Genomic DNA, 27,056 nt, shown 5'->3' with positions numbered 1-27,056 from the left:
GGAGAGAGAGACTCCCGGCTCCCTCCCTCCCTCCCTCGCACACAGCGACTGGAGACGGACCGGGAGCAACGCGCTGGGAAGAGCAGAGACCACCGACAACAGCCCCGCGCTCTCCCACACACGCTCACACTCGGCGCTTTCCTCTCCACCCCCACCTCCTCCTCCTTCCACCCCCTCCACTAACACCATCTCCTCCTCCTCCTCCTCCTCTCTGCAACAAGAAAAAAAAAAGCCATTTACAGGTATTTTTTTTTCATCCGCATATTTATTTACCCACCCCCCCATCCCCAACAGTTTGTTTACAAGTATTAAAGTTGTAATTGGGAGCTGCCAAGACACATCTGGATTTGTGTTTCTTTGTGTTAGGGGGTGAAGTGCAACTAATTAAAGGCAGACTGGCAGCGTCTGCAAATTCTAAGGCTCCCCAAATAAAAAGAGACTGGTAAGTGATTGTTCTTTCTCTTCCTCTGGCTTTTTCCCCCTCTCTCTTTCTCTCTTAAATGTTTGCTGTCCGGTGGGATTGTAAAAGTAGATTAATGCTGGACTTCGGCAATAAAAACCGGTGGCTGTATTAATTAATTAATTAATTTGCACCCGCCCCTCCTCCTGAATGTTAAATATGACCTTTGATCTCCGTGGCTCTGGTAGACCAGACATACAGTATTAGGCATGTACAGTCACATTGTTCAGAGGCAAAGCAAGATCATGAAGTATGGATGTTTAATTTAGCTTTAGTATTAGAACTATAGTTACTGGTGTGTGTTTTATTTTGTTGCTAAATAAAAGCCAAACAATAGCTGTGGCTTAGATACCTTTTTCATGCTCCAGGGATGCATTGATTAAGCAATAATGGCCTGGATACTGGGCACAATCATTTTCTACAGTTTCTGGTGGCATTGAACCTAGAGGTGGGAAGGGGAGAGGTGGGGGCAATAAGAAGCAAGGACAGCTTGTTTGGAAACACCACACGAAGACTCTGAGAGGGGGTATTAAATTCTTTCTTTCTTTGGAACAAGGTCAAGAGACTGAAATGTTAAAATTTTCCCTCTACTCAGGGTGATGATGCCTATTGCATGGTTGGCATAACTAGTTTTTAGTGAGTAGCAGTTATTATGGTCTTGCATCTTCAATGTGACTCACAGAAACTGAAGCTGTGGGGCATATTCTTGCTGTTCCCCCCCAAACCCTTGCAAGTACCAAGAATATGTAGCAGGACGATTTGGGGGCACCTTTGTATTGTCATCAGACCTCTGAAGAAAGCAGTTTTCCTTAATGTGAAACTACAGAGGTGGTTCCTGAGTGATTAAGGACTTGCTGTGATTGAAGGATGCCTGCTGGCTTCTAATCCAGCCTTGGGGGAGGTTCCTTATCTTGATTTACTTTGCCTAATAGGGATTTGTTTACATGAACCCATTTTTTTTAGGGTGCCTCCTCAGTAGGTCTTGAAGTTTTCACACTTGGAGTTTGGACATAAATGGTTCATTAATCTAATTATAAGCATAATTACTATAATTGATACGCATTTGAAACCGAAAATTTGAGACAGACACTACTAGGCCTTCAGTTAAATTCCCTGAACTCCACCTTCTAGACCAATCTATAGGCTTCAGAAGATGCCAGAGAAAGGTACTCAGGCAAAAAACAACAACAACAACAACAACAACAAAAAAAAAACCAGGGAAACAAAGAAACTGGTGGTTTGTTTTCTTTTTCTTTTTTTTTAGGTGAATATACATTTTACATCTTTGCTTTAATTTTTAAAGGGCTGCAGGGTACCTCTTCCCCCTTTAGTAAGCAACCAAAATACATCTTCCTGAAGCTTAATGATGGCCTGTAAGCAGAGAGAGAAATGCAAATACCCAGTTAACATTAAACTTTCTTCTTAAAATATAGCAAAAGAGAAAAAAATCATCTTAATGGTTCTTTGGGTAAACAGCACCTGAAGGGAATCTCTCTCCCTTTCACTCTGCAAAAATCAGTGTTGGTGAAAGATTTTTTTTAAGGTCTCTTGCTTTCCTGTTTTCTTGGGAAGAGAGAGCAATCTCCATTAGAAATGATTGGGGCTATTCTTACAGGGGCAGCAGACAGTTCTGAGCCTGTGACATTGCTTGTATTTGAGATCTCTCTCTCTCATTCATATATATATATATATATATATATATATATATATATATATATATATATATATCCCATCTTTCTCTTTATCCTTTCTTTTAAACCAGTAGCCAGTAGTGCATCACCCTCCTGCCCCTGCCAAGCCCCACCACCAAATGGCTTGTACAATTGAGACCTGTCCTTGGTCCATTGAATTAAGACCCTAACAGAGCCAGCTGTGCTGGGATTCAAACTAATGACCGCAGACACAGAAGGACACTGTGGCAGCTGGTAGTTCTTTTTTTCCCCTGCCTCTTTAGTTCAGATTGTATGTGGGCAGTCTTGTAGCTCTCAGTTGTATTGTGTTTGCTTACAGTTGATGCTCGGATGTATTGTAGACTTTCTCACTACTTCATTTGCTAATTTCCTGTTCGTTTTCCTCATAGGGCCATTGCTGTTTTCTACTTTACAGCAGCATTTGCATGCCCAGGCAGCACTTGTTCACACATTTCATAATGTTTAAATGCCCTCTGCTTATAGGTAGTATCGCCCTCCCACCCCTGATTTGCATGTCTTTAGCACTCCAATTGCCCTTTTCCCTCGGCATTTGTCACCCCCGTCTTTCCTCTTTCCCTGGGTACTCTAGCTATTAATACATTTTTTCTCAGGAGGGTTACAAGAATAGGGGGGGAGGAGCCGTGTGCTGTGCTGCAGGGAGGGAGGGAGCAGGGGTTGGGAATGTTAGGGGTGGGGGGGTCACGTCTTGATGATTGTTATGCAAACGACCCGACTGGAGAACGTGGGAGCTTTCTGTGGTGTCTGCGGTGGGGCTAGCGAGGGTGGCTGTTTATTTATTTTTAATTTTTCTCCTCGTGCAGCTCGTTGGAATGACTTTCTTTATTTTAGTTGTAACAGTTGGAGGATAATGCAAAGGAAGACGCTGCCTGGGAATTCACCGTCTGTGGACATGCGCCCCAGAGAGGACTAAAGCAGCCCTCACCTTGCTCTCCCCACCCGGATTCCCCTTTCCTGCCCGGCCCAGCCGGTACCCCGACCCCACCATCACCCGCTTCCCTCCCCCCCACCTCACCCCCTTTCCCACCCAGGTGTCGGACCAGGCGGTCCCCACTTCCACCCTGCACCCCTTCTTCCCCCCCTGCACCATGAACACCAATGTCTGCGTGGAGCCCGGGCCGAGCCCGGAGGCCCCGGGCTTGCCCAAGGAAAGCCACCTGCCCGAGGGGGCCTTGAATAGCCTTGTGGATTACAACTCGGAGATGGAGCGCTACCGCTCTTTTGCCACCTCCTTCTACAAGACCAACGGGGGCGCCTTCCCGCAGGCAGCCAAGATCGCGCGCATCACCACCCCCATCTTCCCCAGCAGCGCCGCCGCCGCCGCGGCCGCCGCGCGCATCGGCATGTCCCCGTGGAACTGCGACAACGCGGCCACCGCCGCCGCCACCGCGATGCTCTGGGGCAGCGGGGGGCGGCGGCGGGGCGGCGGCGGGGGCGGCGGGGGCGGGGGTGGGGCGGGGGGCCGGCAGGAAATCCTCTTCGGCCGCCGCCTCCGCCTCCGCCTCCTCCTCGGCGATCCTCCGCCGCCGGCGGCGGTGGCGGCAGTGGTGGCGGCGGCGGTGGCGGCAGGACCAGCATGCACCACCGGAACGACTCCCAGCGGCTGGGGAAGGCTGGCTGTCCGCCAGAGCCGTCGTTGCAAATGGCAAATACTAATTTCCTCTCCACCTTATCCCCCGAACACTGCAGACCTTTGGCGGGGGAATGCATGAACAAGCTCAAATGCGGCGCTGCTGAAGCAGAGATAATGAATCTCCCCGAGCGGGTGGGGACTTTTTCCGCTATCCCGGCTTTAGGGGGCATCTCATTACCTCCAGGGGTCATCGTCATGACAGCCCTTCACTCCCCCGCAGCAGCCTCAGCAGCCGTCACAGACAGTGCGTTTCAAATTGCCAATCTGGCAGACTGCCCGCAGAATCATTCCTCCTCCTCCTCGTCCTCCTCGGGGGGAGCTGGCGGAGCCAACCCGGCCAAGAAGAAGAGGAAAAGGTGTGGGGTCTGTGTGCCCTGCAAGAGGCTCATCAACTGTGGCGTCTGCAGCAGTTGCAGGAACCGCAAAACGGGACACCAGATCTGCAAATTTAGAAAATGTGAAGAGCTAAAGAAAAAACCTGGCACTTCGCTAGAGGTCAGAGGAGATGATTTCTTGTTTCCCAGTCTTGCCCCCTCCCTCCTCACCCCCTTCTCCTCTCCCACACAGGGTTTCTTGTCTGGCTTCAAGACACAGCACCCCCTTTTCTGAAGCTTCTTGCAGGTTGTAACATGTTGCCATAGGTGGTTTGCAGAGGGCATGGCCTTTACACACACCACCCTCCAGTCTCCACTTCACCTGGAACAGCCCTTCTGCTAGAAGGGTGCCCCTCCTTTCTTATCTCTGAAAAAAAAAAAGCGATTGATCTAAGAATCCGAAGTTTTACATTTGAGTATGGTTAATATTTTTCCCTTGCTGGTTTGAACTGTGCTCTCAGGAAAATCCAAAACAAATAGCTCTGCCCAAAAATATTGAACACGTCCACCACATACATACATAATACATACATACATACATATATGCACACAACCTACAGTATACGTATACATATGTATATATACCATGATCATACATATTATATATATCATATATAGGTGTGTGTGCTGAAATGCCTGGACTCAAGGGGGGATTTTTGTCCTCTCTTACAGTAATTTTCTCTTTGGTCTGATAGAATGCTTTTGTTTGTTTTACTTTTTGCCTTCCTGATATATATATATATATATATATATATATATATATATATATATTTGAGAAGCAAAAATCCTATAGACTGCTGATAGTCAACAGCCATCTTTGAAATGGGACTTTGAGTAAAGTGGTAGTTATTTACTATTGAGGCTAATGGGGGCTTGATTTTTAAAATATTTTCTGTAGTTCCAGAAAAACTCAGTGTTTTTTTTTTGTTATTGTTGTTATTGCTGTTGTATTATTTCTCACATTTCCCTGGGGTTCTCTATCTGACAAAGTATCTATTTGATGGCTGCAAAATTATTCCAAACAGAGAAGTTTTGCTTCATACCATATATAGTGATAGCTTACTTTTCCTATAGGTCCTGAAAACAGACAATAGTCACTAAAGTAATGCTAAAATTAGACTTTTAATTGTATTCCAAATTAAGATGGATGTGCGTGATGAACATCTTATTTGATATCATAATCAAAATACAAAAGGGAGAAATGCAGAGTTATAGGCATATTGTTTTGGTGACATATTAAGAAGGAAATATGGACAGGCAATTATAGTCTACGAGGAAACAGAGTGAGTAAGGTTTGTGCATATGTGAGACCGGGCAATCTGTTTAGTGTTTGGGAAGGTCTGTGGCCTAGAGTGCAGGTTGAGTGACTGTCACAGTCTGTCCTGAGGAATACTTATACATCCTTTTAAAAATTAGGAACATAGTCTAGGGATGTTTTCTTTCAGTCATCGAGAATTGGAGTTTCAACAAATAAAGGAAAAAGTTCAAAGATCTTGCTTCTGGTTTGACTGTGAAGAAGATGGATCATTTCACTTTGTTGGGTACAAGCCAAGGACAAGGGACTGGGATTCCCAAAGCCAGAAGCATCATGGGCTGCAGTTCTATCACAATAGTGCATGTATTTCTCTTTATAAAGAAGCCATATCTTCTTGGGAGCTTTAATTTTACCACATTACTTCAGTGTTCTTTCTTTGGACAACTCTGGTCAAGCAAGGATAGCAGCAGCTACAGAACAGGTCCCCACACTTTCTCAGAGGACAAAAGCTAACTTTTTGAACTCTCTTTTGGGGCTTAATTTACAATGACTTCTCTAGGTCTGGAAGATCATAGGAAATTAAAATTCACCTTACATTGTGTTTTCCTGCAAATGCCAGTGAATAGGATTATATGGTTTCTGTTTTCTCTTTGAAAAGTAGTAATATGTAGAGTTCTAGGTTTGGTATAGTTAGGCATCAGCTTTAGCTACAGTCCCTGCATCACTCTATACACCATTATAGGGAATGTAGCAGACAGGAACACTGACTAATTCTTGCTTATTTAGTTAGTAAGTACTCTGGAAGAGTTTGCTATGATTTCTGATTGACTTTCAGAAATGTTTCTGTTGTGTTCATCTAAACAGGTTTCATAGATTTCTTCTCTCTCTTGATGGTTTCCCTCAAACTTTATTTTTTCCCTGTGATTCTAAACATAGAATCATTTTGTTTTTGAAAATTAGCAAGTACAAAAATTGTGTGGCCCCTCAGAAGGTGGGGGCGTGGGTAGAGAGAATGCCTATTGCCCTCTGTAGATGTTTCCCTGACTGAAGGTTCCTTCCTACCAGAGCATTGGCTGTGTATCCAGGACATGATCATTAATGGAATACTCCGAAGAATGAAAGGAAAAAGTTTTCAAAGTTGTCTGAGTGTTTATCTAGCTCATGAATAATGTAATGTAATTACAGTGCCGTTACCTCAAACCCACATGCAACCTTCAGCTACAGTTGTAGCTTAAGCTATCTTCCAAAGCTTCTGTATGGAGGGAGTCACAGACCCTGAATGACTGAGCCAATGTTGGAAAATCCCCTGCTGAGATCGTTTCCTGTCTCTAATTTGACCCATTATCATCTCAGGAGATGTTTTTGATGGTGGATGGACTTTTGTTTGAAGTTCTGGACTTGAATTTCAGTCATAAACTTAGTAGCTAATACTTATGGCTGTAACTTAGGGACACTTGAGAAGTTAACATCTGCACACTAACCACAGCTCAGATTCCTGCTTAGCCTTCCAAACCCATGTGCCCTCCTCCGTCCCTTTGACCTGTTCTTATCTCAAACACTGAAGGCATAGTGGGGTTGCTTTCAAGCTATGTAAAACAAGATTAAAAAGGGTCACATGAATGTGCTGGGTTTGAGCCCACATTTTCTTAAACCCCCTTTCCTACCCTTCCTTTAAACAGGACCTAGCCCTGCTTAGTCCCATTTTGAGAGCAACTAGTGTTTATAAAACCACTCCTCCTTGGCATTCAGTATGGTAATACCCATGAACTAGTGATTGCTCTATGTTTGTGTACTGCCGTTTTGCATATGTCACTGCTCACTCATCAACCACTGTATTAGCAAATAGCCACTAATTGTTAAGAGCAGTTGATACAAATGTGTTGTACTCCTGTGGGACAAAATTTATTTTAAAAATGTATGTCCTTAATTAATATTAAGTTCCTAGATGCATTTAAAAATATGACCATGTAGGAGGTTATTATGATACTAAGTTCATACTTTATTTTGCAAAGGTAATCCTTCAGACTGTGTATACACAACGGTTATTTTTCTGATACAAAGATTTAACTTTTTCAAATATCCCAGTCTAATGTAACTCAAGGGATAAAGTTGTCCCATGGGCAAGCCAGGCCTCTTAGTCCCTGAACATTGTTCAGGTGACATGATTAATCTCAGTGGGGCAGCATTAGAGACCACACAGATCTGGTTTCTCTCCCATTAGTTGATTTATGGAATTACATTAGTGAAGAGGTGCCTCTGGGAGGCTGCCCCGCCCCCACTCCTGCTTCTTCCTGCTGCTTTACAGAGAAGCAGAAACTGGAAATCAGGGGAAAGGAAGCTAGCTTGAGATTGTAAGGGATTGGATGGCGAACATTGCGATGGTATCAAGTAAAACTAGGTAACTTTATTTAGAAGTGTGCTTTTTAGAAGGGGAGGAGACATACTAGATGCAAGTTTTAAGTGTTAAGAGCCTCAACCAATGCGAGTTGTGAAGTTCTGGACAAATTCTGTTGCAGTCTGTGCAGAATGATGGTACACATCTGCTAAGCAAGTTCTTTTGTAGCCCACATCCAAAGTAGATGCTCCACCCCCATTCAGAAAGGTACAGCAGGGAGAAACAGCAAATGACTGAACACTTCATAAAGTTTTGAAGTTTAGTGATTTAAAAAAATATAAATATGCATAGATAAAATACTAATCTCTCCTATTTTGAATTGAAACACTTTCCAATTTTTCACTTCGTATAATAATTTCAAAATGAATTTTCAGTTTTGGAACTAAAGCATGCTAGTAGGAAATATTTTTAAGACAAAGATGCAATGTATATTGCCTATAGGAGGGAAAAGGAACATTTTTTCAATAAAATCCAAATAAAAAGACAATTTTTTTGTTATATTACAATGTAACAATGGTACAATCTATGGAGAAGATCCAGAATCTAGGATTGGTAAGGAAAGGAGCACAGAAAAGTTTTGATCAAAGCCCCAAGACACCTTGATCATGAAGACATTGAACTAACCAATGATCTTCTCAGCCCATCACTAGATTAAGGCCGTAGGAGTCAAGGTTGTGTTTATGTTTTGTGTACAACAGAGCTCATATTGTACATAGTAAATCCATACAACTTTATCTGTCGGTTAAAAATATAGTTGCTTTTGAAAATAGGATAATGCTTTGTAATTGAAACCAATATCCTGATCCATGTAAGCAGCATGGAAAAATCTAAGCAGTCTTTTATGTGATAATTAGAAGCAGTGAGATAAAATGGGAAAAAAGCCATTTATAGACTATACTATATAGAGAATATTTTTTGAAACTTAGACATCGTCAAGCAAAACATAAGCAAACATTTGGAAACTCAATGAGAAAAATTTTGAATAACATTGAACTTTAGGCTTCCCCATGATCACATAAAGCTATTTGATGAAGAAAGGGTTGTTCATTTAGTGAGGAGGTTGTAAAGGCGACTTGGCTTGAAAAGTTTTAATGACTTCATTACTAAATTACTCTTTTGTGGGCCAGTCTGTTTTTCTTTTGGGTGGAATGGTGGAGTTTCACACAAACTTACAGACCTGTGTGGAATGTTTCAGTGAAGTGATCTGTAAGACTGAATAATTCGAAAGCTTGCAGAAAGGATAGAGAAAAGTGGAGCATTATTTACCATTGCAAACTGGAGACAGGAGTTGTTGCTATGAGCCTTGAAATTGTGTTGGCATGTTCATTTTGGGAACGAAGTTAAACACTTAACTATTTTAATATTTCCCAGGAATAAGCCCAAATGTGTTTTTTAAAGTTGCCAGTCCCCTTAAAATCTATTAATCAATCATAATTAATCAGATAATCTGACTATATAGCTCACCTTTACCAGAAAAAAAAATCACTTTAATTTTGCATTGGAAAACTTTAATAAGATGGTGTCCTATTACTCAAAGCAGGGTATGTCTCAATTTCTTACATTATACAAAATACTAAAATAGTCACGATTTAGTCATACAGAGATATCTAGATAAAGTAATATGTTGGAGTTAAGATGTGTTTAAATATAATTTTCTCTGATTAATAGGTTAATTTATGAAAGCAGAAATGATCTCAGAATACTTTGTGCAGAGTAGTGATTGGTTGTGCCTTTTCAGTTATTGCTGAGGATATTGCACATTACATGATTTAGATGAAGGAACAGAGCAGTCTGGAAAGTGGTTTGTATAAAAACCCATTTTCAAGGATATATTTTGTATACCCTGTTAGTGCTGTGGGTATATGTGTGCATAATTTTGTTTCTTCAGTAACACTTCAGTATTTATGCCTATCTTTTACTTATTTGCCATTGCTCTGGTATTCTTGGAGTTCCAAGGTACCTGTGGAGGGGTGCAGGAATGATTTTATCCAAGTCATATCTTGTTCCATCACAAGCAGAGACACCTGTCTAGAAACTGAGTTATCCTGCAGAGCAACTGAAAGCCCTCCCTCCATTCAGCATCATGATTTCTGTTTTCTGTTGAGTTATGTTGTATCATGCTTCAGATGAGACAGCCATTTAATAATGTTGAGGACTCATCTCTGCAAGGCTTGATAGGGTCTGCAGGCTTGTTAACTTCTACTCTGAAGCAATATAAGAGATATTTTTTCCTCTGTGAAACTTACAGGCTGTGTCTTGGCTTCTTTTAGGAACTTAAGACTACATAAATAGGTAGAAAATCAAGCTCACTGGATTCCTTCTACATTCTTTTTTGAATATTTATCTCAACTGTTCAAATGCATTCTTTTTTATTAATGGTAAAGCAGTTACTTTTAAAATAAGTCATAATCACTGTATTTTTATGTAAAATCATATAAATTATATTCAGGGAAATGTAATACTAGTTTACTTGCTTTTCATTTTATTTTTTTTTTTAGTTAAAAAAATAATATTGGGGTCATGTTGTCACATAGAGAGGCTGTAAAAAATGCTCCCAGTCTCAAGCAACATATTATTAAATGAACAATCATTAATATTACACAGCTTCACTGAGGAGTTATTCAAAATGTCAATTAGTTCAACAGAATCAATGCAAGGAAAGGGTTAGATGCTCCCTATAAATAGCAGCTAAAGAACACATTTAGTGTTGAAAAACTGAAATGTATATATTAGTAAACATCAGTATAGATAGAAGATACAGGCATGCATTTGTATACATGTGAGGCAGGTAAAAATGGTTTTGAGATCGAAAAATCAAGTGACCCAAACTATGTGAAGTTTTTGTTGTTGTTTGGTTGTTTTTTAGTTGTCTCCACCCTCCCCAATAGAGTTATTTAAATGGTGAGATGGTGACTGTTTTAAAGCAGTGATATAGGAAAGCTAGTGTTTCTACAAGGAAAAAGTGAGAGGTCCTAAAGGAAGTCCAATTCCAAACTCCAAGGATGTTTTCAGAAATTAAAAAAGAAAATCAAAATAGGATGCTAAATGCTATGTCAAGATGAAGTGTTTATTCCTTCACTCTTCCAGCAGTTTGAAATTCTGCAGAGAGTGGAAAATAGGACAAAAGGAAAGAACAAGGCTCAAGGTCTGAATGATACATTTGATTTGAGAGTGAGAACTGAGACTGTAGCTTAGACTTCAGGTTTAGCAGGGGATGAATTTGAGATGGGGAGGTCTGTGTCACAGCTGATACTATTTTGACTTATGCCCATGAATAAGCAGCGTAATCCCAGAGCAGAGCTAAAATACTTCCAAGATTAGTAGGATCCTGTCTGAACCTCATCTGCATTTAACTTACATTTTAGAGGGCAGTCTAACGTGTTGAGAAAAGTGTTAAACAGGGAGAAAACTCTGCTGAAAGTGCTCTTCCTTGCTCAGCATACCAGACCATAACCAGATGATTGATAGAAGTGTCCAAGGGGTAGAGATCAAATGGAGAGAACACGGCGCATGTCTGTAGAGCAGGAAGAGTGATGGGCATTTCTGCGGATTTCAGCAGATCTGGCAAATTCTGCAAAAGACCTCTTTTCTCCAAAACTTCATAAAGCACAAGGGGATGAAATAACTTTTGTAAAGAAAGGAAACCACTGAAATGCAATTGTTGGAAGTGGTGGTAATTAGTGATGGTGGATCAGTGGTCAAGGTATTGTGCTGGGAAATGACTGATCTGTGGAAATGTTTCTGTAGGTTTCAATGAGGTGCCTTAATGATTTTGATGGAGTCGAGAATAAGGAGAACTGCGAGACACAGATGGGGGAGAAGTCAGTTGCAAAATCTTTTATGAAATCTTATATACATTGCATCTCACTTCTAATCCATAGAAAACAAAATGTGTTTTCTATCAGTTGCAAGGCTGCTTTGTGTAGAATTGGGGATCATTTGAAACGTGGTACTTTTCTCATGGGAGTTTTTCTCATGGGAGTCTCTTCACATGAATATGGATTTGCGTGATGTGGGGGGTGAGTTGAGCTTGATGCTGACTTTTCACAGCACAGGTGACAGGATATTAGACTACTGTAGGCCTGGTATATCAGAGGTCCATGAGACCAATGTGTTGGCTTCTTAGTAGCACATGAGAAGTGGAATAAAGCAGAAAGGAACAGAAAGCATGGATGTACCACAGGCAATGAGTGTTGTTCAGTTGTACTTTCAACTGCATTAGGCTGCTGTGTTTAATGTGAACTTGTTGGCTACTTTCTAATAAAAAATGGAAAAACATTAGCAATATAAGTAAAACAATGAAACAAGTTTATAGTGTGGAAGGAAATTATATCTGAACATTTGTTAGCAAGACAAGGAGTAAAGCACAGATGTTTCTATAAAGGGCATGCTTTGATTCTCGAGGTAGTCCTCTGCCTGTGTTGTGCATGTACTGCTCTCTGATGCCTGAGTTCTGTACACACACACACACACACACACACACACACACACACACACACACACACACACACACCACACAGCTGCACTGTTGTGTTCAGGCTTAAAGAACCATTTTTCTTTATTCCCAACAACTGCACTCTGTTTGTACCTTTATGACTCCCTAACTCTGGAGTAGCTTATTTTTTTTTCTTTTGGGGCCTATGACCCAGCTCCCACATAACTACATGGAGACTTATTCTTACTTATGAATGCCCAGCCTTGGCTTGTTTCCAGCCAGTTTTTCTTAACTTAAATTATCCTATCTTTTGCCTCTGGGCTTTTACCTTTTTCTATTCTATATACTTTTCTTTCCTTCTTATGCCGTGGCTGGTTGTGTGGTTGGGTGGCTGGCCCTTGGTGTCCTCCTCTTCTCTTTCCATTTTCTCAGTCCTTCCTCTTCCCATTCTTCCCCTATTTATTCTCTCTGCCAGGCAGCCTTGCCTGTTTCTCTCCCTGCCTAGCGATTGGCCTTTCAACTCTTTATTAGACCAATCAAGGTGTTTTAGGCAGGCAATGTATCATACTTTAAGAGTTAAACAAATGCAACATGAGAACCCAACACATCTTTGCATCATTAAACAAACATTACACATTCTTATATTCAATTCCCATCTAAGAAATCAACTAATTAAAAATGGAACAGTGAAATTTTAGATAACTCTAGAAGCAACAGCACACTGGTGGGCATGGCTTACCTTGGTTTTGTCTTCTGTATCTGGATAAGGGACACAAAGGGGTATATGGTGACTGCACTGTCACTGTGGGTGGTACATGATGTCATATTAAGATTTTCTGCTGTGTTTCAAGGTGTGCTGTTAGGTTCTGAATAAGAGAAAGGGGAATGTTGGAAGAAACAAGGATGGACAGTGGAGGAGTGAGAAGCACAGGAGAGCCAGGAGCACACACAGGCTACAGGATTGCTGCAGACTGGGAAAACATTGAGTTGCTCTAGGTCACCCCAAGTCTCCTTAAATCAGAAATGAACAGATGCTGTCAGTGTTTTACAATTTGAGAAGATGGATTTGGGATTACACCCACTAGAACCATTCAGTGTTCTCTCTCGTCATTTGTCACAATGGAAAAGTTAGTTCCAGGGAAACTAGCTTAGCTCAGCTTTTCTTGCCTTTGCTGAATTCTCTCCAGTCCCACCCTTCTCCCCTCTCCTTTCTTTTCTTTTCCTCTTTCAATTTTCTCTTTAACTTAGCTGTTTAGTTGTAAACATAGGAAAGCCAAGGTGAGAAGACAAATCCTCAAAATTAATGAATGATTCCAGAGTTCAGTGTATATCTGTGGGTGTCTGCCTCTGCTTCCATCAGCCACTGGGTGAGGGCTCTAGGATGGCATAAAAAGTAGTCATCAGTCTCATTATAGGGGAAGGGCATTTAGGTTATCCTCTCCACCATTGCCTGGATTATTAGTTCTGACATCCTTGTAGATCTCTGGAAATCTCCCTAGTGCCAAATCTCTCCTCGGATCTATGATGGCTTCCTCTGATATGGTATCTCTCATCCTGCTCTCCTCTATTCTTCTCCTATTTCTGCTCCCCCATTTCCTCCTCTCCTGGAACCTAGTTGCAGAGCAGGAGGAATGAAGATCAAAGGGGTCGGTACCAGGCTGGTGAAACCCACAGAAACAGCTGGCCTGATAAAGGGGGAACACATGGACCCGAGACTGCTGTCTGGGAGGCCAGCACAGGACTAATCCAGACCCCTGAACATGGAGGCCTCTGCACTCTAGGGGGTTCCTGGTAGATTAATATTTTTCCCTGGTGTAAGAAGGGACTTTGAGAGCCCATTCCATGTGAAGGGATGTACTCTTGGCCTGGACACATGGGGGAGGGCCTAGGCCCTGCCCAGGATGATGTGGTGTACGTTGGGGAGCCCCCATTGAGGGCCCTACCCTGCCGGGGGAGTGGAGGGTGGATGGGGGGGGGCAGGTGGGGGATGGGAGAAGGAGAGGAAGAGGGAGAGTGAGAGGGAGAAACGATTGAATGTGAAGCAAGCTTGTTCCTAATTTGAACTAATAAAAAATAAGAAAAAAATTAATTAATAATAGTGTTTAGGGAACTAAAGACATTTATTTATAAACAACCAAGTATCCAAAAATGTTAACATAATTTTAAAGTGGTTATGAGAAAAATTCCAGGACAAATACTGAATTGAACATAGAGAAAAAGGTTCTAGATAGATGGTGAAGATAATTGCTTACTACATATTATAAACAAATCCCATGACTAAAATTGGGCTTACTAATTTTCTTTGAGTTACTATGTTTCCACAAAGATGTAGAAAAACCCATGAATATTTCCTGAGGGTGAATTTGAACCCATAGACTAGATTATTCTGGGATGTGGTGATACTCTGATGTCAAAGTCATGGAATCCTTCATGTGTGTATCCTCTTCATGAAAGTGAACTTAAATATCCTTCCAGTGATTGAGGACACAGGTACAAAACTTGAACAAGTTTGATTAATTAATTATTGGTTTTATATTATTTATTTTAAAATGTTAAGAGGAAAGATGAAGAAGTTAGACTAATTGTGGACATTCTTTGTGCTAGTGATTCTAAATTGAGAGCAGAAAGAGAGAAGAGGCAAAGGGAGAGGAGAAGGAGATATTGGGAGAGCCAGGCTTCAAAAGCCTCATGGTATTCTTGGGGGCAGGCTTCTAGCCAAGTGAATTGTTTTGGTGATGACATCTAATTGGTGGATCTACTTAGAATTAATATTTTCTGGGTTCCTTTGGGCAATTTAGGTGTGTAATACCCCCAGGGGATTCTGGGCTGGGGCTATGTTGAGGAGATGTTAAGCAATGTGCCAGTGACTTCAATCAAAACATTACGCAACTTACACCTTTATGCAATACCAAAAACTTAATGTTTCTCCAGGTCTATAAGAATGAAAATACCATAAGTTAGGTGGGCTATGCATGGTAATTGTTACTATTGTGTTTTAGTTTATTGAAATTTAGAGGCTATTCAAATCCAGCTTTAATAGCTTCAGTATTGTAAGTGATCCACAATTTTCTTGTGTTTATACAAATATCTCTTCTTGTTTTCAGTAAAAGAGTGGTGAGCCTGATAACAATCCCTGGCTGTAACAAAATTTACCCTAAATTTCAAAATTCTTAAACCGCTTCTTCAATTTTTTAAATAGCTAATTTTACCTACAGGAAATCTTCAGACAGGAATTAGCAGAGTAGTATCAGGGAGAGATTGGATTATTAAACTTTTAGTGAGTGAGTGTGTGTGTGTGTATGTGTGCGTGCGTGCGCACGTGTGTGTGTGTGTACCCAGAAACATACTCAAATCCTATACCAGATATATTTATATATACCTATACCCTAATCAAGCTTATGGATATATCAATAACATTCTGTACATTTCAATTATGAACAGTGTAGCATAGATTTCATCTGCCTAATTTCTATGTATTTATTTTTGTGAGATGATTTCATATGGCCAGGTTATCCTCTAACTGAGGTCAGCATGCATTCCTGCTCATCCTGCCTACACTTCCAAAGTACTGAGGTCATAGGTGTGCACCACCATGGCCAGCTAAATGTTGTGGTTTTAATTTCAATTTTACCTTTATACCCCTGTTTACACATAAGATTAAAGTTACTATATGCAATCACTTTTGAAGAATACTTTAAAAAATACTTTTTAACATCTGTGGGTCATTTAAAAATTACCTGTTTCTCTATAGCATGTTGCTGCTATATCTTGGTGATTTTTTTCTGTCTAAGAACATTTTAGTCACTAAAATACTTGTTTATGTCACAATAAGTTTACCCATTTGTTGTGGTTTTAAGGGTTTTTTGCCAAATTTAATTATATGGAGCATTTATGAAGACTCATGTCTGAAGAACTTGGTTGCATTAGATAGTAGGGACAAAGTGCATTGTCCTTTGGGTCTGTGGTGCCCACAAGTCAATTTTCTTCCCCCCACTCCATTTCTCCCCAAGTATATGTCTCTGAACCTTGTTTCCCTCACTGACTCTACTACCATAGGAACTGAGTTCCTTGCAGTGTGATTTAGAGATGTATCCTTCTGTTCACAGGTAGCTAGGTTTGCCTTCTGAAATCATGTCACCTTGGTGTAGTAGTGAGGGTGGGTCTAGAGGGGTAGACAGGAAGGTGGAGGAAGAGGCTCACTCCCAAGGTAGAAAGAGTAATGGAGCAAGTGCCAACATAATGGAGGCAGAAAATGCCATTGCCAGCTCTTCACCACTAGTCCAAGGAATCCCAGTGTCAGTTTATGTCAGATGTCAAGTTGGAAGCCTGGAAGGGTGAATGCACCCTGTAATCACTGGTTCTTTATTTAGTGCCTGTTCTCCTTTAGCTGTTACCAGCTAGAGGTAATATTATACTTGTTTTATTTACATCTAAACATTGACCAAAATAAGGCTTCCTTATTAGGTGTGGGCTAAATGAATCAACTGTGAGAGAAATGAATCTGATATGCTAACAATTATTTAATGTTATAGCATGTTGCCAGGCCTGAAGAAGAAAGGTGAGCTGGGAGACTGAAGTCTAAGTCTCAGTACTACACAGGCTGAGGAAGGAGGGTCTTGAATTTTAGGATAGATGGGGACATAGTGAGACCCTCGTTAAAAAGAAAAAGAAAAGAGAGAAAGATGGTAGAAAGTGAAATCATGCCGTTATTCATATATTTTATAGGCTATTTTTACTATGAAGTTATTTTTATTTATTAACAGGACATTCCAAGCTATCAGAGTGATCAAAGTTTTCTCCTACAATGATTATGCTTTACTTATACTTTCTAGTGACTAAGTACTAGACTATGCTTTTTACAGAATAACAGTTAAAAGCAAAGCATAAAAGACATTTTTGTTAAAATCTGGGGATATACTCACCTTTGCTAGGTATCACTTTACACCATAACTATTCAAAGATTTTTATTTATGTATAAACATATATATTAAGGTATATGTTCATATTCATGGTATTGTACATGTAATACAATGTCTCATGTCTCCAAGCAGATTTTGAAATTTGCTAGGAAGAAATTCAACATATGCGATGGTGTTTTATAGATCAAATCAGAAAAAAGGGAAAATTTCATTATCAAGAATCCTTTTGCTTTTGTTTATCCAAAAAGGAAAATCCTAAAGTTGAGAAGTTTTATTAAAAGCTATAAACACAGACAGACAGGCAGGCAGGCAGGCAGGCAGGCAGGCAGACAGACAGACAGACAGACAGACAGACAGACACACACACACACACACACACACACACACAGAGTCAAATGGTAAAGGATAACAGTGGGGGTCTGTTGCCTTTTGTCTTACTCATCTATGTAATTTTTAATGCAGGTTTTCAAGGATTTAATAAAATCTTTAAGTTGTAGTACTTATATGTAGGTTTAAATATAGCAAAGTTTTCAAAATTCAAGGCCTAAGATGCCCCCAAGTCTAAGAAACTGGTAGTGGCATTCATGAGAAAGCAACTTCCCAACAGGTCTCAAACGAGGTTTCACTGGCTCTGTGCAGCCTGAAATTGCATTGAGTTAGGGTCGAAAACATTTTTCCATTACTACATGGGAATCAGAAAATGATTTCATGATGTATGCTCCCTTGAGTCCTCAATAAGAACATGGATAGTTATTTTTTAATCAATGCATGAATGATGCTATTCTCAAATTCTAGCTTTTTAAAATCATTGTGTTAGACCCACCCTGTTTCATAGTCAAAATTTGAAGGTCCAGGTGAATCATGGGAATCTTTGTTTTAGAAAGCAATGTAAACAAATATTGGAAAATTATTGAACATTCTCAGTTGAAAATTCTAATTCCATCTCTTCAAAAGTTTTTAAACATACTGTGATTAATACTGCTACATTCACTAGTGTCTGTGGTAACATTCACTAGTGTCTGTGGTATCTATACCTAAATGACCACACCCTCATTTGTACAGTTTCGGGTGCCCTGCTTGCAGCTTTCAGAAGGAGAATTTTACTTATTATGCACATACTTCTAACAGGAATGTGCAGGTAAATGCTTGACATGAAGACCCTAAGGTACCAGCCGTCACTTGACAGGTGCCAAAAAAGAAACCTTCTTGGATTCTCAAAGCAGAGCGTAGGACATCTGCATTTATTTGAGGGCTGTGTTGTTTGTTCTTCATTACTCTGTTAGCAAAAGTGTATACTGAAACGCATTTCACAAGAGCTGATGTTTATTGTTGCTTTATAGGTAAATGTAAAATGTATTTGGGCTTCCATTCATTCTGTCATGCCTTCATTGAAGGGCATTTCCTTTCTTTGAAGCATTACTTAGGGGATAAACACATGGCCCTTCTTTCAAGCTTGAAGGTTATTTTCTATCCTGCCTCTGTCAGAGAATTCTTTGCAGCATGCTTATAGCAATGCCAGGAGAAGGGACAGTGGGGTGGGGTGAGGTGAGGACCTGCAGATTTCTCCACAGGCCTCCTGGGAGCCAGGCTGCTCACACCTGCACAAGCAGTGAAAGCTGCCTTAAACAATGTGATCAACTCAATTCTGTTCATTACCTCCCACCCCATTTCCTTCCAGGGGAATCTGTTCTTCCTGTCACTCAGGATAACTGTTCCCTGCCAGCATCACTGAGATCCACAAAGTCATAGTAATCTTATCAAGAGTGCTATTCCCCAGCTGGGACTTTGAATTTATCTAACTTGGAGGTAGCTGGTGAGGGCATCTAATCCCCTGTGTTGATGTGTGGAGCTTCCAAACAATTTACAGTGGTCTTCTTACAAAGTCAGGAAGACTTTGTCCAAATTTGCACAGACTAATCAGAAACCTATGATTTAACCCAGCAGTGGTATGGAAGCAGAGTTGCTTCTAGCTGCTTGGTTGCAAATAACCCAGCCTTACCCTCAAGTAAATTTCTGGTGAGCCAAATGACAATTGGATAGAATGTTAGAGAAGGCAGTTTGGTGTAACCTCTAGGACATTAAAGAGTTTTGCTCCTTTTTTAATCTTAAAAAAAAAAAAAACTGGCAGGGAAATTGTATGTTTCTGGTAAATATTTGATAATTTGTTTCAATTATTGCACTGGTGGTTTTCCTAATTTTTCATACATTTTTTGATGATTTCTTAACTAATTTTTTAAAGTGCCATGACCTCAAAGATCTTAATGCAAAGAAAAGTCATTTTAAACACATCTTCTCTGCATACTTTCTCCATCCCCCTGCTAGCAGAAGCCTTCTAATCTCAGCACAGTGCAAGTGAGATCACAGGGGAGCATCGCTGGGTGCTATTGCAGGACAGAGCACATCAGTATAGAACCTCTGCTTCACTTCTCTTGTGTTTCCTCCTGTCTGAAGAATTCTTAGTGCTAGTCCTGCGAAAGGACCGTCTTTTCCTTACAAAAGTGGCCTTTGACTCTATGAGGCATTTTAAAAGCTTGTTTTCTCTAAATAGTGCAAATAAAATTGAATAGCAGAAAGGGCCAGAGGAAGTTAGAAAATAGATTCAAAAGTCTATCTAAGGCATAGGGACTCATCTCGTTTAAAAAACGCACTCTGTACTTTTTCTGTTTATCTTCATAAACATATCTGTTTATCAAGATACACGACTGCATAAGTATATATTTATAAACTTGTTTCCAGTTGGCATCTGAGAGTAAGTTGGCATCTCTGTCATACATATACACATAACTGTGCATATATATGAGTATATATGCACATGTTTATTTTTCATATGAGAATCTGAGTGTAGATATATAATTACATGGATACACTTGGATCTAATGTATCTTGTTAAAAATGACTACATTTTTATAAATGAAGTTACTTATATGGAATTTATTCTTAGTTGGCATCAAAAAGCAAGGTGGCATCTGCTGTAACTTTTCAGTTTTCATTTCCTGCTTGTGTGTGTGTATTTGTGTATGCCACGTGAGTGCCTATGTAAAGTAGGGATGCTAGAATGAGAATGCTGTGTTCCTTATAGCTTTGCATAGTCCCTTCAGTAATGACTAAGTAAATGTAACTAGAATTATGATTATTACATTTCGTATTCAAAATTAAATTAGAAAGGAGGTTAAATTTTAAGGAGGTTTTTCACAAGCAACCAAATGAGGGAAGTCCAGTATTTACACTGAGCTGGAAAGGACAAAGCCAGTTAAGTCACCAGTACAAGAGTCAAGACCCACTACAGTAGGTGCTACTTTGCTGAGTAGAGTAGACCTTTTGGAGTTTTGAGAAGTTACAATTTAGGGTTTGGGTGTTTTTTTTTGCATATGCACGCAAATTTGAATTATGTTAATTTATAGTAAATTAATTTGTCTTAATAGTTGAAGTTCTGGTTATTCTTGAAGGCAGTTTTTAAAAACAATTGTTAGTGCCAACAGTACAAATGAAATTTGCCTTCCAAAACAGTTAACTTATTCACTTAAACTTTCTTAACAGTGGAAATATTTTAACATAGACTTAAGCTCTAAGTCTAAGACAAAGAAAGGTGCTTGAAATAAGTAAGATACACCCAAGTACATGGGTATGGTGTTCTCAAAGGAGAGTAGGGTAATGTCTGACAGATAACGTACCAGGTTAGTACAGATTTTTATTTTCAATTAGCATTATTATGAAAAGAGAATGATAACCAAATTACTTATGTATGAGAATGTAAGTCAAAGCCAACACCTATTATTAGAGCGTTTTGTATTATAACTTTTCATTGTATTCTGTTAGGAAATTCAAGTACTATGAATGTTCTCTTAAGATATATATAGACACAAACACACACACAGTGGTGGCTGGCTCTCTGACAACATTCATTCATTTCGTTTGCCACCATAAAGAAATGCTTCACTCAGCTCTGACATTAATCTTGTATACATTGCATATGTATGTATCTATGTATCTATGTATGTATGCATTTATATATTGCAACTTTGTGCATAAAACTTCAGAATACTGCAGGGTGACATACTTGTTAGTGTAATGGACAGAATAATTCAGTTATAGTCACTTTGGCTATATAAAAGTCTTATATGTATGTATCACATTGAAAATGTCATGCATAGCTGGTTATGAACTTTTGCAATAGCTAAGATATACATCTGAAAATCATGAAAGATCTATTTCCTATGCCATGATGTGAATGTGCCATTTCTGTGTAGACACCAATATGATCAACTTCAAACGATATGGGTTTCCTATGAGGCAGCTGCAGAATTTACATACAGCTACCATAGCTCTTCCTATTGGTTAATACCTGGGCCCTCCCTTTATTCTTATTGATACATGTACCATAGGATGTACTTCCTGTATTTTAAATATATGATGTGTTTCAGTAATTATAATCAGTATTAGGATTAAATTGAATGGTGTCATTTTCATATTTTAAGATTGAGCACTTCCTCTGTTATATATATCATTCCTGTTATTATATATATTGCTGCATGTGTCATTGTGTTGTGTATCATTGACTAAAACTATTGCTAAAATGTAAAGGAGAAAAATCTAATTTTATACTGACATGGAAAGAGAGCTTAACCTGTTTTCTTGCTCTTTTTTTTTTTTTTTATAGAGAACACCTGTTCCCAGCGCTGAAGCATTCCGGTGGTTCTTTTAAAGCAGTAGTATATCTTATTTTCAAGGCATTTGGAAATGAAGGGCAAACTAATGTCTTGTTTTAAGAAACCACTTAGTCCACCATTGAAGAAAATATCCAGAAATTATTTTCATTTTATGTATAGGGATTTCTTCAAAAAACAAGAAGAAAAGAAAAGAAAAAGACAAAAAATAACAGGGAAGCTTGGGGAATTGGCCAGTCTATTTACTTTCAATACACTGATCTTTCCTTTGATGTAATTTAGCTATACTAGTGAAGTTGTTGTCTATTTTGAAAGTGGCTGTAAAAAAAAATACTAAGTTTGGGTAACCCCCGACTGTAAAATCATGTATCTTTGCAAAGTACATATCTATACTTCATTTTCAAATCTATGTGATTCAGTACTGTAAACTGTACAGATAGCAGCTTGTATTTTGTGTGTTTAGACACAAGGAGACAATCATGTCTGAGCATCTATGGAGATTAACAGTTTGTACACAACAATACGGTTCTGCAAGTTAAATCTGGAGCAATAAATTTTAGCTTTAAATATTTTTGCCAGTTGTTTGTAGAAGCAGCAACAACACTGGTGGTAATTCATGAATCTTTCTGTAGAGACTTGATGGCCGGTTTTTACAAGACTAAAAGATAATGCTGCATCCAGCAATTACCTTCAATTGTGTCAATATAAGAGGGGAAGCTACTGTGAAGGTTTCAATTAATCTTTTGAGCACTATATTAGAGTAGTGGTTATGCACTTGCGTTGCTTACAAACGAGCTGTACAGAGGGTATTACCCCCAAATACTTAGTGTAGTTGACTTGTTTGGGTTGCACTGTAAGGGGAGTACACAGAATAGTTGGAAAATGCAGAATCAGTTGTATAATTTTTTTTATTAAAAAAGTGTTTTCTAAGCTGAAGTTATCAGATTATAGAAAGAGAAAGTCTGCCTGACATTTTTTTTCCCTAGCCATACACAGGCTGTCCAAGCTTTTTGCTTCTTTGTTTATTTTTTGCTTTGGGGGAGAGGCAAGAAAAATAAAAACAGAAGGCTATTCAAATGTTTCAATTCCATGTATGACATTGAATGGATAGGTTTAAAACAATACTTGAATTCATTGAAGCCTGCTTTAAGACAAGGATGGGCACATTTACAAGTTAAAAATACTTAAACACATTCATTAAAAGTGAGGGGTTTTTTGTTTATCTTCCTTTCCGTATCTCTCAGTTGGACTAGTTTCTTCCCCCAGTTTCTCCAAGGGGCATCCACTGCTACCATTCCATTCTCACCACTGGACACTTTCTTTCCATGAAGCAAAAGACCACAGTATGAAGAAGTTCATAAAAACAAGACAGCCCATTCCCAGGATGCCTTGTAGAACCACAGCACCTTGTCCTGTAGGATTGGGTTTTCCTAGGACAGTCATGTTTCTTAAAGGACTCCTATCCCATTAAGGCAAATACTTTAATTTTTTAGAAAATTACAATGTATGTATCAGTTTCAGGAATAAAATGTAGTTTAGGAAAAACATATAGAAAGTTGCCATGTCACTTAAGATCTTTGCTCTTTATGCCTGTCAAATGGCTGAGCAAGATGAGTCAGAAAAAAAAAAAAAAAACACCCGAAGGGAGTGGCAGGTCAGTGAGGGCTTTAAACTGTAAAGCACCTCAAAGGCTGGCAGGCAGATACTTTTTAAAAATCTTTGAAATGGGAAATGGAAAGACACATTTGTTTTTCTAAAGGCAGGTCAAGTGCACCATCACTGGAGCACCTTGATGAGAGCATAGGAGATTTGTACGATGCCAGTGTGGGATACCAGTGGGACGGATGTGCCTAGCTAGCATACCAATGCTTAGTCTGCAGCATGGTCCAGCAGCCTTTGCGAGGAAAATGCATTATGTATTACACTTGCCTGTGTTTAGAGAAAGGAATGAAATCATCAGAAGCTAAAATGTGCTGTATATTACTTTTGAGATAGCTTTTTACTCTATATGTATTCCTTAGAGGGTTGGTAGTTCTAATTTCTGCTTCTGCTGTAGGACCAATGAGTGCTGTATGAGTTCTTCATTGTCCCGTTGTTTTTTCTCCTTCTCCTATTCCTCCTTCTTCTTTTTTCTCCCCCTCCTCCTTTTTCTTCATATTTCCTTCTTCTCTCCCCCATCTTTGCAATTATTATTTTACTTTATTCTTATTTTTGGCAATTTGTTAACTATGTGTACATGGAAACTTATTTTCACACTTGAGTTGGAAGCTTCCCTTCCTTTTGTAAAAATGATTATAAATGAAACAAACTTTTTTCAGACTGTATTAGGCACACAATAAGGACCTCATAGCAATGTATGGACAGTCAAAACTCAAGGTGGTATTGCATGTCTTAATGTATTTTGCTTTTTTCTTTTTGGCTTTTTTTTTTCAAGACAATGAATCTGTGTATTGTAAATGTGTTGTTTCACATGGCAGTTCATTTATTTTTAATGAAAGGAATTTGTTACTATAATGAACAGTGTGGCCTTTTTCTTTAATTCTCTTACATTTTATTATTTACGCTAATTTCTTTTATGCCACACACGTTTTATGTTTTCACTTAAATTCAGTTTACAAAATGTAGGGTACATATAGAGTTCTCACTGGTGATGGTAAGGAAATTATCCTTCTAGATTCCCTTTAGTTTTCTTTCTCAAGTATCTTTGTATGGACAACTTGTAGCCTTAGGGCAGTGACTTGGAGGTATGCATTTTCTTTATTCCAAAATACCAATGAAACATAACCTTTAACAGTTGCTCACTGTTTGTTTCATTTTCCATACCAAGGAAACTCAGAAATTAGCCATCAGATTGTAGATTGTATGTACAACTTAAAATTACATATCAGCTATTGCTGAGGCTACTAGAGAAAGCCACACACAAAAGAGTCCAGTGTCCAGTGGATGTCATGCCCTGGCAGCATTTGAGGAGAGCACAGGAGAATATGTGGGCCATTGGCACATAGTGTACTAAGGAAACGTTCCTCTGAGCTATCTCCCAGCACTCTGGAAGAGTATCGTCTTCTCTGACCTTCAGACTAAGGTGAGTGTCATTCTAGTAGGCTCCATCTGTCCTCATACAACAGAGGCACGCTCACAAAGTAATACTGAATCCATCCGTGGGACATAAATAGAATCATCTTCCCCTAAGATATACATATGTAAAATGTCTCCTGGTTGCTTAAATCCCCAACCCTCAATTTCCTTCTGAGCAACCACAGGGAGTGGGAGATGATGGGCTTCCTATGATTAATATTAAGTAATCACAAAAAGAAAGACATATTCCATCCCTTGTCAGCACCCCTGGCATGGACGCTGTTCAATTAGTGCTAAAGCATATAAAGCCTTGAAGCTGATAGTATCAGTAATCAAAGAATGAAAAGAGGGACACAGTTAAATGAACGCATGATTCAGGGTCAAATATGTTGAGCAGAAAGCTGTAGTGGGTCTTTGATCATGGTGAGATTCACAGCAATATCAAACAGTTGGTTCTCATGTAGCAGCTAAACGTTTCAGATTTTGTTTTTATTAAATTTGGCATTTCACACTGAGATCTGTATTCCTATCGAATAAAACACAGCTACTGTGTTCAGAGGGATTCCGTTTCAAATTGCCAAATAGATATTTTAGGACATGGGCCACAAACTGTACTCCTTTCCCAGTGTCCTCCTGTTCCAAACTGTGCAGTTATCGGTTACATTTTCTAATAGATATTTGTGTAAAGGTGTATGTAAGCTTGTGCAGTTATTTAAAAAAAAGCAGTTTTGGAAAACAGTGTATTTATTAAAGAAAAAAATCACTTATGGGGCATGTACAAAACTGTAAAAAAATTAAAAATCACTTCAATTTGCCCAGTAAAGTTGTTTTTGTGAAATTTCTGTGTTGTTAAATAAAGGACTTTAGTATTCAAAATATCTCCATTTTTCCATGACAAAATTTTATTTGTGGGATTTAATTAATGAACACACAGCTCTGAAATTCTAATATTATTTACGAGGTAAAGGTTTGTATTTTCTACATGTGCCCTTATCTCAGTGGCATGATGCTATGTACAAATCTTTCACAAAATGTGCCATTATTGTTCTTTTTGTTCATCCATATCTATCTACCTATCACCATCATCTTTTTATCATCTCTCTATATACTTTCTATAAAGAAAGAAGAATATGATGCTCAGGATATATTTTAAAGACTAAGTTGAACAAATGAGCCAACTTCCCTCCTCCTCACCCATTGTAAGCATGCCTATAGGAAACACCTCAAGCCTTCCTTGTGCCTTGAGTGAAAATCTTTAATGATGATTCTTGAAGACATTGTACTTGAAGAAATATGTCACATGGGATTGTGTCTCTGGCTATTCCCTTTCATTTTGATTTGGTATTTGCATAGTTTTTCTTGTACTGAAATGCCATAGTACACTGCTATTCATTACCTATGTGCTGAACCCCTATTTCACTGCTTCTCAGTACAAAGGGCTAGTTTTATTTGATGCTTTTGAAACCGCACACACACAAATCCCAACTAGGACATAGTATTAAAACTTGGAAATCCTTGATATAGGAATACACAGAACTTCATATTATTCAAAGACTTCTGTAGGGGATAACCTAACCATGCCTCCCCGGGGCTGACTGCACGTGTACCTGGCCACACCCCCTAGGGCATGGTCAGGGTGATGTGAGGGAGGTTTAAGAGTGAGGGACACATACGAGGGAGCCCCTTCTTCCCCTTCATCATCGGCTTGGCTAGCTGTACTTACCTCATTCCCTGCCGGCTGGCGAGGTTTCTGAGTAAGTAAGGCACTCCCTAATAAATATCCTATTATCTTTACCTGACTCGGTATTGGTAATTTACCTTTTAGTGTTGTGTTCACAGACTACCACATGAGAAGATGGTTTTTATGTATATTGGACATTGATGTGTGTGCTGTTAGGGTCTAACATTGTAAATAGAAAATATTTGGAACACAACACATATATAAAGCAAGAAGAAGGACTTCAGTAATTCTAATTACAAGAGACTCCCCAATAGGCAACAATTTCTCAGGTAAGTCACTATGCTTTTTTACATTTTGGTGCAAGCAATAGAAGTATGCTAAATATATTCAACTGGAATTTGGCAAATACTACTTTTCTTTACTTCAACCCAGCAAGCATATGAATGCCTGGAAGTT

The 27,056-nt window shown here is 39.3% G+C and overlaps 1 protein-coding gene across 1 annotated transcript; it reads left to right on the top strand.

The window, feature by feature from the left end:
* The first annotated feature begins 366 nt into the window (after positions 1-366).
* Positions 367-25,797, top strand: LOC113833499 (CXXC-type zinc finger protein 4-like). Its single transcript, XM_035451141.1, is given in 5 exon segments — positions 367-442; positions 3,001-3,626; positions 3,628-3,689; positions 3,691-4,297; positions 21,838-25,797. Coding segments are annotated over 4 exon segments (1,083 nt in total). The 5' UTR covers positions 367-442; positions 3,001-3,257; the 3' UTR covers positions 21,883-25,797.
* Positions 25,798-27,056: the final 1,259 nt, after the last annotated feature.

This window comes from Cricetulus griseus, assembly GCF_003668045.3.
Source record: "Cricetulus griseus strain 17A/GY chromosome 1 unlocalized genomic scaffold, alternate assembly CriGri-PICRH-1.0 chr1_0, whole genome shotgun sequence".
NCBI classification, from domain to species: domain Eukaryota; kingdom Metazoa; phylum Chordata; class Mammalia; order Rodentia; family Cricetidae; genus Cricetulus; species Cricetulus griseus.
Note: the sequence above shows the minus strand (reverse complement) of the source record. Positions and strands in the feature narration are given on the sequence as shown.